General features: G+C 37.2%; 3 protein-coding genes across 3 annotated transcripts; 1 reads left to right on the forward strand and 2 right to left on the reverse strand.

Annotated features, from left to right (window-relative positions):
• The first annotated feature begins 292 nt into the window (after positions 1 to 292).
• LOC125206189 (RING/U-box superfamily protein) lies at positions 293 to 2,266 on the forward strand. Its single transcript, XM_048105476.2, has one exon. It carries the CDS (start codon positions 909 to 911, stop codon positions 2,031 to 2,033), a length of 1,125 nt encoding a protein of 374 aa, XP_047961433.1. The 5' UTR covers positions 293 to 908; the 3' UTR covers positions 2,034 to 2,266.
• Positions 2,267 to 4,644: 2,378 nt separating this feature from the next.
• Positions 4,645 to 5,055, reverse strand: LOC125204835 (uncharacterized). Its single transcript, XM_048103578.2, has one exon. It carries the CDS (start codon positions 5,053 to 5,055, stop codon positions 4,645 to 4,647), a length of 411 nt encoding a protein of 136 aa, XP_047959535.1.
• Positions 5,056 to 9,248: 4,193 nt separating this feature from the next.
• On the reverse strand, positions 9,249 to 12,451 carry LOC125203255 (uncharacterized). The gene is made up of 7 exons (XM_048101562.2): positions 12,182 to 12,451; positions 12,018 to 12,098; positions 11,742 to 11,918; positions 10,703 to 10,873; positions 10,394 to 10,606; positions 10,236 to 10,324; positions 9,249 to 10,158 (listed from the first exon to the last, which is right to left on the reverse strand). The coding sequence occupies exons 1-7, from the start codon at positions 12,267 to 12,269 to the stop codon at positions 9,445 to 9,447; spliced, it is 1,533 nt and encodes a 510-aa protein (XP_047957519.1). The 5' UTR covers positions 12,270 to 12,451; the 3' UTR covers positions 9,249 to 9,444.
• Between the last annotated feature and the right edge of the window lie 817 nt (positions 12,452 to 13,268).

Consider the following 13,268-nt stretch of genomic DNA (forward strand, 5'->3'; position numbering starts at 1 on the left):
ATCACGAGGAACAGTCAACGATGCCTCAAACTGATAAGGCCAAAATTGTCAACAAATTAAATCAGCGTCTGTAAATAGTAAAGTTGATCTGGCACGAACACTAGCTCTAAATATGACTCACGCCCACATTTTAAGGCCATATGAGGCGTTTTGTCGGCTTACCATTGACCACCAAATCCACGCGCCGTATCGGCGCGTGCACTCAGGCAAAAGTGTGAATCTTTATCTTTTTTCTTTTGAAAGGGAAAGAAAAAATTAAAATGGTGTCTTTTTTAAGCAAAATCATTTACTTTGAAAACTAGTGACGACCCTTTATCTTCCATTTCGGTTTCTCCCTCCGTTCGCTTGTGTGAAATTCACACGCACTCGCCTCTGTCACTGCGCATTCTAATTTTTATTTTGGCACATATCCTGTTATAGATGAATTGCAATTATATATATTCAGACCAAATCTTGGCTGTATATCAATATTTATGAGTAAAGATTTGTTTGAAGGTGAGAGAGAGAGAAAGGGGAGAGAGCATTATAAAAGGGGTGTGAGATTCCAAGGGAAAAGCTTAGTCTTTAGGGTTTTGCTGGAGCTGCAAGAAGCGGGTCCATTTCTAATATACATATAAAGGGGTTTGTCTTCTTCAGCATCAAGGTAGGTGAAGCTTCAATATATGTATGTGTAAAGCTACTGGTGTCGTCATTTTTTGGTATTATTGAACAACCAGTTCTTTATTAGCTTTAGCCCACCTGCTGCTGTATCTATCTGAAATCATATTTGAGTTTTATTTTGAATTTTTGGTTGCATAAAATTGGGAGCTGTAAAAGTTGAGGTTTGTGGTGGTGGGGGATGTGTGTTGTTCAGACACTGAGTGGGAATTTTTTGTGAGAATGTTGAGGTGGTTTGTCCCAAAATAGAAATGCAAGGGCAAAGATGGGTTTCTGGGCAGGTTGCTCACTCCCATTTGAAAATTTCTTGGATTAACCATCAAATCAGTCAAAAAGATGGAGTCTTGGCAAACCCCCCTCCGTTTGTTCTTGCACCACCTTCGTCTTATGTTGATAGCCACAAGGAATCTGGGACAAGAATCAGCCCTGCTGTTCTGTTCATTATAGTCATCTTAGCTGTGCTCTTTTTCATATCTGGTCTGCTCCACTTGCTTGTGAGATTCCTCACCAAGAACCCCTCCTCGTCTCAGTCCAGTCGGAATGTCGAATCCTCCACCTCTGATGCCCTTCAGAGGCAGCTGCAGCAGCTCTTCCATTTGCATGACTCTGGCTTGGATCAGGCTTTTATAGACGCGTTGCCTGTGTTTTCGTACAAGGAGGTTGTGGGTCCGAAGGAGCCGTTTGATTGTGCAGTTTGCTTGTGTGAGTTTACAGAGACTGATCAGCTGAGGTTGCTTCCTATGTGTAGCCATGCCTTTCATTTGAGCTGCATTGACACCTGGCTTTTGTCGAATTCCTCTTGCCCTCTTTGTAGGGGGACACTTTTCAACCCTGGGTTCTCGATAGAGAATCCGATGTTCGATTATGATGACTTTAGGGAGGAGGATGGCTGCCCTGGCTTTGGTGATAATGGATTCTCTCTTACTCAGAAGAGGGTGGAGATCGAGGAGGTTGCTACGGAGAAGGGGGTCTTTCCTGTTAGGCTTGGGAAGTTTCGAAAATTGGATGAAACCGAAGCGGGGGAAAGCATAGGAGAGTCTAGCAGCAGTAGATTGGATGCTAGAAGGTGTTACTCACTGGGTTCCTATCAGTATGTAGTTGGTGATGCTAGCCTTAAGGTTGCCTTGAGCCAAGAACGAGCTCGCAATCGAGCACAGCTTGTCAGAGGGGCCGAGCAGGCCGCTAATGCTCCGGCAGATGAAAACACGGATGGCAAGAAGATAAGTATTGGAACAAAGACTGATAGCTACTCTGTTTCCAAGATTTGGTTGTGGTCGAAGAAGGGGAAGTTTGCAAGCTCCTCGGGAGCCCACTTGGAGAGTTCGTCGCCACCAAACCTCGACTTATCCTGGATGCATAGAGGCGAAGGCGTGTGAAAGGTCTTTTTTATTTTTTGATTCATCATCCATCATCAGTGAAATGGCAGTTGCTTGGCTTACTTTTGCTATGACAAAAATTAGTTGCATGATTGGAAAGAATTTGGTATAGCTATATAATGAATCAGAGTCTCCTATCAGTTTTAGGTTATCTTTTATATATTTTGTGCTTTCATATATTGCCATTTGGATCTTCTTGTTACAATAATCTGATGCTGTTCATATCTTGTTTTTTTCTTGTTTGGACATATCTTAAATGCATCATTGGAGAAAACTCGTTACTTGTGGCATGATTGCATAGTTGCATTACCTTTCTAGGTCGTCTCACAATAATCGAATAACTCATAAATCACCATACTTCTTTTCATATGATTGGATTGGAATGATTGAATGAGATATCAGGATTAGACATGAACCATGTTTAGTTAGAAAGCTGTCTTGATCTGGGAAAATTTCCACATAGTAGTATGTGTTTCATTTAACATCATATCTCCCTATCCTCATCGAGAGCTGAACTTCGTACCAACGATTGTGTAAAAGCACCATCTTCCTTCTCATAGCAAAAGCTTTTGTGCCTCGTGTCAGTCGATGAATTTGCTGCACTTTCTTTAAAGATCTTGATTCTTGGATTCGCAAAAGTTTGTAGGGAGTTCATCAAAATCATGGAGAATTCATGTTTGCTTTTGGACTTGGTCTTGACCTGCTAAAGTTGGTAGCTATTTGCATCACTCCACTTTGGTTTAGTAAATTTATTCTATTCTTTTGCCTTTTGATTATGTGCTGTTGTTTAGCCCTTTATGTATGTGGAGTTGTTTTCCTTTTGATTGGGACCATTTGGTGGGATCCATGAAAAGAGTTGTCTGAGGCAATTTCTAGTGATAAGAGCTTCTTTTTGTATGTTCAAAACTTCTTTTTTTGTGGCCACTTTGCATTGGGGCCATGGTTTAGTGCCCTTTGTTTTTCAACTTTGATAGGATTGTTACTTTTGTTTTGGCCCAAAGACATATAAAAACAATATTATCCTTGTCATTCACCTTGTGAATACATTGCTAGTTGGATGGTACTCATGCTAACTCATGGTTTATAAATACCCTTATTACAATTTTGAAGAATTTACAAAATGTTTCTCTTATACTCCCACCAAGTGTGTGCAATTATTGCTTTATTAGCCATTTATAAAGAGTGTAATTTGTATTTTTTTGAAAAAACACCCCTTATATTATTATACTCATAGTAATTCATATTTGCAAAAGTACCTACTCATGGTCCTTGCACATTCTTGATGAACAATGGAGTACTATCAATTACTATACTATGCATAGGAGTACATTACAGATTTGTCTTTGAAATTTAAACAAAGGAGGTAATTGTGATATGTTTAAGAGATTTTTGTGAAGTGTATCTTATGTTCATTTTGATATTGTTTCTTTGGCTTAAGAAGTGTTCTTGGAGATGGCATGTTTTTTTGTTTATTTTCAAAAATATATAACAAATGATTCCTCATTTACTCCGTGTCTATGGTGATTCTAATTTCCAATTTGTTGGTTAAAGTTAGCGTTTTACTAACATATATAGTACATCTTAGATGGTTTCTAACTATATTGGTAGTTAGAAAAGAAAATAATGAAATGAGTTGTGAATCTTGTGATTAATTCAATTAATCCACTGTCTAATTTTTATATTTGAGTGCCTGATTTTGGTGTGATTAGTTGTTGTACATTAATATTTTCTTATAAAATAAATTAGTCCTTTGCAGTGTGTACAAGACATCATTTACCAATCACACAACTAATCTAAACGTCCCTTTTAATCAAAGGGGCAAGCAATCAAGGGTATATTCTGATTATTTTAGTACCAGTAGTTGGCATCAGATATAAGTAACTAATTATGAAATTTATCGATTTGAGTATCCAACATTCAAGTACTACTAGTATTTAAAAATTTCAGAAAAAGTGTACAACATGTGGAAGTTGATCTAGTAGAGAAGTTTGCATGTGTGTCTACACGATTTTGTATATATTATTCACAAATTATTTGGATATTAGCTTGGCGTAGATTAGATTCGATTAAGAATATCAATTTAGTTAGTCCATCTGTCTGCTTTATGAAAATGTGTCGGAGTATATTATTAATTACTTTTATTATCATGTTCACTTATAAAAACTAATTAAGTAAATCTTAATGTAATTTTAAAACTACGTACCTTATGACAATCATTATAAGTTTAATATTCTAATTACTTTTTTAATATTTTTAATATTCAGGGTCTCGGTTAATCCATTTATGGATTTGTAGAGTAACTTGTTACCTTATGATTTAGTAGTATTAAGGAATTTTATTTAACCACTTCGAGAAATTAAATTATCATTTTCTTCAGTTTTATTTATTTTTTAGAACATCATCCAGATAATTGAGCTGAACAAAATTGATTGAACCTCAAAATTGCAGTGCAGAATCAGCACCATATTTTTCCAAATCCTCAAAAATTCTCAAAATCCAGCCCCAAAATTACGAATATAATTACGAATCCATTAATTTCATTGATTTATCAAAGAATAAATTCTTCCGATCAATTAAAAAGGCCGCACCCGATCACCGCGGCACGTGGCCGTCACGTGCCGCCGTGGATCGGGAGTTTCTGCGCTGGAATCGCCGAATAACGCGACGAGAAGTCTCGGAAATGAGCGGATCCTTCCGTTTCGAAGTTGAGCGAATAGCTCATCGGATCGTACCGGCATCTCGCAGTCCTCGACCGGCCGCCGGTCCGATTAAACCGGCGGATGAACGTCTTCCATCTCGGACCGGCGACGAGCTCCGACCATTCGCGCACGCTTTTCAGCGCCTCCACGCCCTGTCCCCACCAGCTCCGGCTAATCGCCTCGCTCTCTCCGGAAGACGGCGGGATCCGCTCGAATCGCCGCGATCTGAAGCACGGGAAGCAGCATCCGCGGCGGAAGAATGCGGCGTCGCGTAGATCGTCGAGGTAATCGTCGTCATCTCTGAGAAATTCAGGTTGCGCCATTGAATAAGCGAATCAAATTGAAAAGGGGAAACGTAATTGAGAGGAAAGAGGATTGCAGAAGAAATCGCATATGCAAATTCTTCACGTAATCTCGGGTTTGCATATAGATTGATCGATTTTGGGGATTTGCAAACCCTAATTATATTTATATTTTCCCCTCTTTCTCCATTTGATTGCATTTGGTATATAAGCGTGAGGTTTTCATGTTAGTTTGGTGCATAACGGTAAAAATGGACGGACGGCTGAAACCAGTTATAACTGTATACCTGGCCAACTAACTGCCAGCTAGGATAATGCATCCTACCTTAATGGTTGTTATTAGGGTATAACTTACGGGTCTCGCTGCGTCCCGTCCGGCTGGAACGAGCCAGCGAGACCACGTTGCTAGTGTGGGATGGGATGGGCCGTGGGCAGCAGCACACTAGAGAGAAAGTGGCAGATCGCCATGCATTGCTCCTGATACGATGGGTGATTTTGCTCTCTTGTTGGACATGCGAGCGAGCGACATCTTTTTCATTTTTTTAAATTAAAAAATTATCAATTTTTGTATTGTCGTTGGTAATGGTCAAATGACCGATTTGAATATTAAAAGTGGTTTGAGCCCGTCCAGTCGGTCATGTTACTATCAAATTTTGGCAAAAATATCTATACTTGTAAATTTAAGCTCGAATTATACCCCTAACCATAAACTGGTCAATATGAATATTAGATACGTTGATTTGCATGTTCAGATCAAATAGAGTTTTCGAATAAAGAGAAATTATGATCCAAATGGACTATAAGGGATATACTCTCGTCCAACGACCAATCTTTTGTGTGGTGTCTATAGACGTGTATCTTAATTTTCGAGTTTTTCAAATTACGGTCATTCTTGACAGATTATTTAACAATGATTGAATATTTTGATGAGGCTATAGAATGAACTAGCTGATGGACTCAATTATATTAATGTGTCGGATTCTGGTTGTACACAGATGTACTAAACTAACGTAATCGAAAATGCACCAACCATAAATGGACAAAATTAATCGATCATCTATTAGACGGAATACAAGAAAGAGAAATTAAAACATAGATTGCATCAGGACATCATATAATAGCTAATCTTGTGTCTGATCTTGTTGTTATAGTATAACAACTTGATTTCATCAATAATAATAATAGAATTAATATGTTTTATCAAAATAATGGAATACAAACCCGTATTATTTTTCCTGTTACCTATTATATGGACTGATTTCGTGGATTATGGGCCTTGGACGGGCTCATGTTCTTAAAATTTCAAGCGAATCAGTTTGGCCCAAAATAAAAGTGTAGGCTATAAAAACGGTAATTCTATATACCGATAAAGAAAAATAAACCTAATGTAAAGACATTGAAAATAAAATGAAAAAGAGAACAAAGTGCTTATTTTAATAAAGAGTATAGGCCCAAACTGGTCCTGAACATATGCCTATTTTACGATTTTGGTTCTATACTTTATCTTTTGAATTTTTTCATCTGAACATTTCAACTCGGATCACAATTGGTCCTACACTAACATTTTCGTCAATTTTTAAATGGTTTTAAGCGATTTTGACCGATTTCAAACGGTTTTAACCCGAATGGGACTGTTAAAACCATCAAAATCGGGTTAAAACCGTTTAAAAATTGATGGAATTGTTAGTGTAAGATCAATTGTGATCCGAGTTGAAATGTTCAGGATGCAAAAATTCAAAAGATAAAGTAACTAAAATTATAAAATGGGCATATGTTCAGGACTAGTTTTGGCCTTTACTCTTTAATAAACCGATGATGATTTGTAGAGATAAAATACGACGTCGTTGAAGAGGGAGACCATTTTGTACGCAACAAGTCGAGTCTGAATAATTGCAAAAATTTATCAAAGTTGTGGTATTAGGGAATGATTTTTAAATTTGTGAAATTGCTTAGTTGAAGTTCATGATTTTTTTTTCTCCAATATATATATCTTTATTAGTTTATTATCTATGTTATAATACTACATTTTCCCAGGAAACTACCGAAATGCTAGAATGTGTTTTTCTTTTTTCTCTTTCTGTAGACACATTTTTAGAAGATTAAAACATTGCAATAGAAAAATGTTGTGAATAACATCATCAAGGTTTGAACAACAGAATGTAGACTTTGACCAAAGAAATAATGTTTAACACTTTTTTTCTCAATTGACTTTTTAGGATAATGCTATAATTCTTTTTCAAATTTTGGGATTTGCAACAACTTTTTTTTCTAATTATCATACGATATTAGGACTGGAGAAAATAAATTAAACAGTGACAATCGTGCTAATATAGGTTCTCTAAAGTTACAATAGAGAAATAAAAATACAAAATATCATTGTTAAAATATAAGTGTGTCGGTGTTGCTTAATTATAATAGTGCTAAATTTCTTGAAATTATGTTAAACGTTTCCTATGCATTGTTTTACCAAAATCTAACAGCAGGAGTATATATTTGAATATTAAACCTTGGACTGAAATATAGTCAATTAATTGTTGTTGGGCAATATCACCAAGTCCACGAGTAAAATTTTCAGACTTATATAGGCTGTCTCTTTCTGATCATAATAGTAAAAATTTTGAAAAATTAAATTCCTTACTCGGTTGGATCATACTCAAATTGCAATATTATAGTAATATGGAATAAGTGTAACAACATATCACATGTACCTAATATTGACTCACATGTATGTTCTTTAATTTGAGACGAACAACATTTGTGTTTTCATTTCATTTTTTTCTCATAAATGGAACAGACATCCACTGACAATATCTTTGAATTTTGCATTGGTAAAATTTGTAAATTCGATTTTTGAAATTATACGGAATATTTCTCTATATAATATAGCATCAGTTGTCTTCATGTATACAAAAAACGTACAAATTAAAAATAATATCCAAAATTTTCAAAATTAATCTTGAATTTGTGCATGATGATAAATCGCCAAAACGTGTTTGAATTGGGTACTTTTGCATTTCCAATTTTCCAAGTCAAAAACTCCACATATAAATCCTTCACACTATATATAAACAACCTCCCCATGCACTTATTCACAAACTAAAACATCATTTGCTTTCTCATTTGCATCAAAATTCTCAATAATATTTCACAAATCACAATCACTAGAAAATGTATATGGCCAACCCTAAACCATGTTTCTCTTCTCTCTTGATTCTTTTCTTGATATTCACTATGAATAATGTTCAATCACGCCCTATCCACCATATTCATCACGAAGAAGCGCCTCCCTCTCCGGTCGTTGGCCATGGAGGCGATGAAATCACGACCATCTTTGCTAATATCAAGGACTCTGGTCCAAGCCCGGGCGAGGGACATTCTTACACTACCGGCTCGCATCATTAGTACTAAAGCAATGCTTATCGATGATTAAGTACACCTTGTTATTTTTCCTATTAATGTTCATCGTTTTTTAATTTTTTATATAGCATTTATTTTGGGAATTCTATGTAATTTTTTTTATTTAATTTCTTCATCTGGGACTGATTTGATTTATCAGTTTAGCAATGCATCAGGGGATTTTGTTTTTTAGTTTAGTTTGTCAATTGATTGAAAGTAGGAACTTGGGTAGCTTGTAGAGCAATAGACTATGCTTGTAAGGTTCTCGTGTTTATTCATTTATTATATAAATTTGCAACTTTCATCAAATCTCTCTTCTCTTCTTTGTATTTTGTGAGTACTTAATTAATTACTTATAATTTTTTGAGTATTTGTGATAAGGAAGTGGTGCAATTGAGAACTATCTTAAAATAAGAACTCGAGAGCTTATTAGTTGGATGCACAAATGCGACACAAATCATATCAATTGAAAACTGATAAGTTTTAAAATTCTCATTTTAAGATACTAGTTCTCAGTTGAAGCACTCTTTATGACATGTAAACTTAAATCAAATCAAGCACGAAGAAATCATTAGACCATTTTATATCGATAAACTAACAGAAATTTAAATGCCACATCATGATGGACTCGAACTCGCCACAGTGTCGGATATTACCACATCATTACTAGAACAACACACTATTTGGAAATGTGTTATTTGAATGGGACATCAAAAAGAATAAGTCCATAGGGTATAAAACATAATTCAATCCACCAATGGACAATCTCAAAAAAAGTTAAGCATGGCTGAATTTGTCAGAACAAAAGAAATCCAGTATATGAAAACCCCCACGCCTATATATATCATCATTAGCTTCAGGAAACAACTTTTTTCCAAAAACATAAAAAAAGTGAAATGAGACAACTGAAGAAAAGAACATTTGTTTCATACCATAATACTATCATATCATCATTACTTCTATACATTGTGAACCAAGTGTTCAACATTGTTAACATCAAACAACACAACTTAACTAGTATCCATAGGAGGAATAGCTCATGTAGTTATATCTCGACCTCACATTGTTGCCGTCGTAGGCCGGATCGGTGTAGTCGACGGCCTTGATCACCATCGCCTCCCGCCGCCCCTCCTGCTCCTGGACAGCCCCGAACACGATCTCATTCGTCTCGCAGTTCTGCTGCTCGTAGTACGTCTGAGGGCTGGCCGGCCGGTGCTTCTGGTGATGCTGATGAGACTGCAGCTGCGGCTGCTGATACTCGTGCCCGTGCCCGTGGACGTTCCATTGGTTGTAGTAGGGCCGGCTCTGCTTCGACGGCCTCATCTTTTCCGCGTCCTTGTAGGGGTAGTTCTTGCGTGGCGTGGGCTCTCTCGCTTCGAGCGGAGGTGGCTCGTCCTCGCGTGGAACCACGAAGCTCTCTTGCACGGGCCACGCGCCTCCGTGCCTTGACTGGTATTGGTGGTGGTGTTGGGGTTGTTGGTAGGCCGGCATGTGGTTTATGACGACGGGCTTCTTCTTGAATCCCGAGAATAGTCCGCCGAAGAGATCGGCTACGAGGGAGCCAGTGTGGACGACGAGCTTCCCGAGAGAAGTGAATAGTCCGTCCTCTTGCTTGTCGTACTCGTCTTCGGCCGGAATCAGGGGCGGCAAGACGGATTTCGCGGATGGGGGCTGCCTCTGGTACGGTGCCGGGGGCATGCCCGTCGCATAAGCCTTCGGTTCCTTAGGCTAGAAAGTCGTTCCACAACGTCAATTTTACAATGTTTAACTCATATTCGACAAGTGATCGGGATAAGTTCACTTACATTGTCGTACGAAAGCATAGAAGCGACTCGACGTTGCAACAAGGCGAGCATGTAACCAAAGAAACAAGCTGAAGCAAGCACTGCTATTCCTGAAATGATTCATTCAAACATGTCACACCGTTGTCGAATTCAAGTAACTAAATAGGTTCTGTGTCTACCTAAATCGAGATTGTTGTCTTCCTCGTGGGAACAATCGTGCTCGTGGAGTTGGATCTCTCGTATTGCTTGGTTCCCTCTATCTATGACCAACAGAGAGCATGTACTTCCAACGTAGACCAAATCAAAATCATCCGAGAACCTCGCGTCTTCACTTGGTCCGTCCATATGTCCTCCTCTCCGGCCTGGCTTACCACCCGCAATCGTCACAACTCCTGCACGAAGTAAACCAGCAATGTTCGGATATCTGCACGAGTACATTGACTGACTTCAAGTGCACTCAATGGATGGTAAGGCTTGTTATATTTTACCAGAATCGCTGATCTTCCTGATCGCCATATTCATCGTGTCAGCAACGTATATATTGCCACTGTCGTCAACAGTAAGCCCTCTAGGATGGTTCAGTCTTGCTTGCCTCAGCTTCCCGTCTACATGCCCGTTGTACCCTTCAGCTGATCCCGCCAGCAACTTAGGCCGACTATCTGTAACGAGCCAATCATCAAGAAAGAGAACAACAAAGCTATAAATCAATGGTTTGCACAAACTTTATAAGGAAAAAACTGCATAAACCTTCACGAAAAGGGAGCTAAACTGCTAAATTACGTTGAAGAATGGATTCTTGATCAAATTCATCAATTGAGCATTGGATTCTTGATCAGAAACAGAAGCTCGAGCCATGGAATCTAAGACTAATGCCATGAATAAACAACTCGACCAAATCTAGCCACGTGTAAACTACACGGAATCAAGGTGTGTCGAAAGGAATCATTCCTTGTACAAGACAGAAGCTCGAGGTGTGATATCAAAGACTAATGACACACAAGCTAGAAACGCGTAAACTAGACGAAATCAAGGCGTATTGAAAGGAATCATTCTTTATATAAGATGCAAAGCTAGTTTTGGACAACATAAACTACAAAATGAATCTCAGGAAGAGAATAAAGCAGCATTCAAGTCGCCTAATAACACAAAACTAAGCTATAAAAGAAAAGCACAAGAAGCTAACAAATTTATGAAAAGAGAATCAAATCCAAAGGAAAAAGAAGTAGAGAGCCCCAAAAAAGAAACTTGCTCTCAGCAAAAGCAAGATATAGAGGCAAAACGAATAAAGTCATCATAAACAAAATTACAAAGTAATAAGAGTAATCTCCAAGAAAAGAATTCATTCAACTAAAACCTCTGAGTTCTAACAACCAAAGATCACAACTTTAACCTCAAATGCAACACATGAAGCAATCACAAGCAATACCAAACCATCAATTGAAACCCCAGAACTCCAAATTCAGACATTATAGTCAAAGATTGAAACTTTATCAACAAATGCAACTGAATTTAAGGCAAGAAACTCACATCGAGATAAAGGGGTTGGGATCTTGTAAATGTTGCTGTTGAGGGAGTCCAATATGAGAACCTCCTCATCCGGTGAGATCTCCACCGTGTATGGCTCAATTCCATGCTTGCTCCCATCAAACACTGTCTCAACCGTGTATCCACCTTCAAATTTCATCATTGAGCGGCTAGAGGTAGCTACAATCACACGACCCCACAATGAGAGAGAGAGAGGGAGCTATTAAAAATTAATTCTTGAAAAATCTTGAAAATGTGGGTGGATGAAGAAAACCATACCGGTTTTGGTGGCTGATTTGAGAGACCACAGCCGCTTGAAAATGGTGGAGACAACCTTTGTCACAACCCCACCAACGATTTCTAAAAAAATTACAAGAAATTCAAGAATTGGTTAAAAAAGATCATAATCAAGAAAATTAAGTAGTGGAGAGAGTGTTCCTCACTTGTAGCGGGTGAAGCAGAAACTGAGGAGCATCCAGCAAGAAAAATTAGGAGAATCACAGCAAGAACGAAGCAATTCTTTCTTCCCATTTCACCTTTGCTTAGCAAAAAACAGAGAAATTCAAGAAAATGTGGAGGGCAGATCTCTACATTCCTCCCCTTTTTATATTGTACTCATTGTGATGTACTTTCCCTGAGTCACAAAAGAGAGCATGAGGTGACTGAAGAATGAGGAGAGAGAGAGAGAGGGAGAAGCAATGAAAAGGTGGTCTTAACAATTATTTAATCAAACTTTGCTAATGAAGCAGAGATTTTCACAGTATTAAAGCAGTAGGTGAACTTATTAAAGCCCTATAACATGAGACATATGCTGTGTTTTTTGTCTTAACAGTCGCATACAACTCTGTCTCATGTAAGTAGTAGTGTATATCTTTCTTTTTAGGAGATTAAATGAAATTTAAAAAAATTAAAAAAAATTAAAAAAAAATTATATACCTAAGTTTAGTCATATTGGTGCCTAAATTATGTTGACTCATTTTTTTATATAAAAACAAAATATATTATCACTCTTACTCTTTTTTATCTCCTATTTAATTTTCTCTTATCTCTTCCATTTTATTTTCTTATCTCTTCTAATACTTTATTCTTTTCCTATTTTATATAATTTCAATGGTGAAAAGAAATCCTTCAATTTAATTAGGATGGGAAAGCAAGAATATTAGTAGTAGTACTATTAAAATTTCTATGTTACACAGTGAATAGACATGTAAGTGAATAAGAAACAATTTGTTAGCATAAAGTTTAACATGTAATCAGTTTTTAGTCTCTGTAACTGTGATCGGCCGATTTTTCATTAATAAAATTACTAAAATATTAGGGAAAAAGCTTGCAACTTACACGTTAATGTTGCTTATGTAAGAAGTCAAGTACAACTAGTGTTGGCTTTGGCACGTATTTGTGTATGTTGGAATGGATAACCATATGAATAAATTATTACTACTAATATTTTTAAAATTTTATAAGTAAAAATAAAAGAAAAATAATTTCTTAATATGTCATTAACCCCACTTTTTTAAAAATATAGTACTA

The sequence above is a fragment of the Salvia hispanica genome, chromosome 6, assembly GCF_029641045.1.
Source record: "Salvia hispanica isolate PSC_SH4W2 chromosome 6, Shi_PSC_v1, whole genome shotgun sequence".
Classification (NCBI taxonomy): domain Eukaryota; kingdom Viridiplantae; phylum Streptophyta; class Magnoliopsida; order Lamiales; family Lamiaceae; genus Salvia; species Salvia hispanica.

What these genes read in the sequence shown, in the direction of transcription:
- LOC125204835 (XM_048103578.2), bottom strand. Translation starts at nt 5,055, where the DNA reads ATGGCGCAACCTGAATTTCTCAGAGATGACGACGATTACCTCGACGAT.
- LOC125203255 (XM_048101562.2), bottom strand. Translation starts at nt 12,269, where the DNA reads ATGGGAAGAAAGAATTGCTTCGTTCTTGCTGTGATTCTCCTAATTTTT. An exon ending in CAAATCAGCCACCAAAACCG is followed by an intron (nt 11,919 to 12,017) that starts GTATGGTTTTCT and finishes GTGTGATTGTAG; the next exon opens with CTACCTCTAGCCGCTCAATG. An exon ending in CTATGCTTTCGTACGACAAT is followed by an intron (nt 10,159 to 10,235) that starts GTAAGTGAACTT and finishes ACGACTTTCTAG; the next exon opens with CCTAAGGAACCGAAGGCTTA.
- LOC125206189 (XM_048105476.2), top strand. Translation starts at nt 909, where the DNA reads ATGCAAGGGCAAAGATGGGTTTCTGGGCAGGTTGCTCACTCCCATTTG.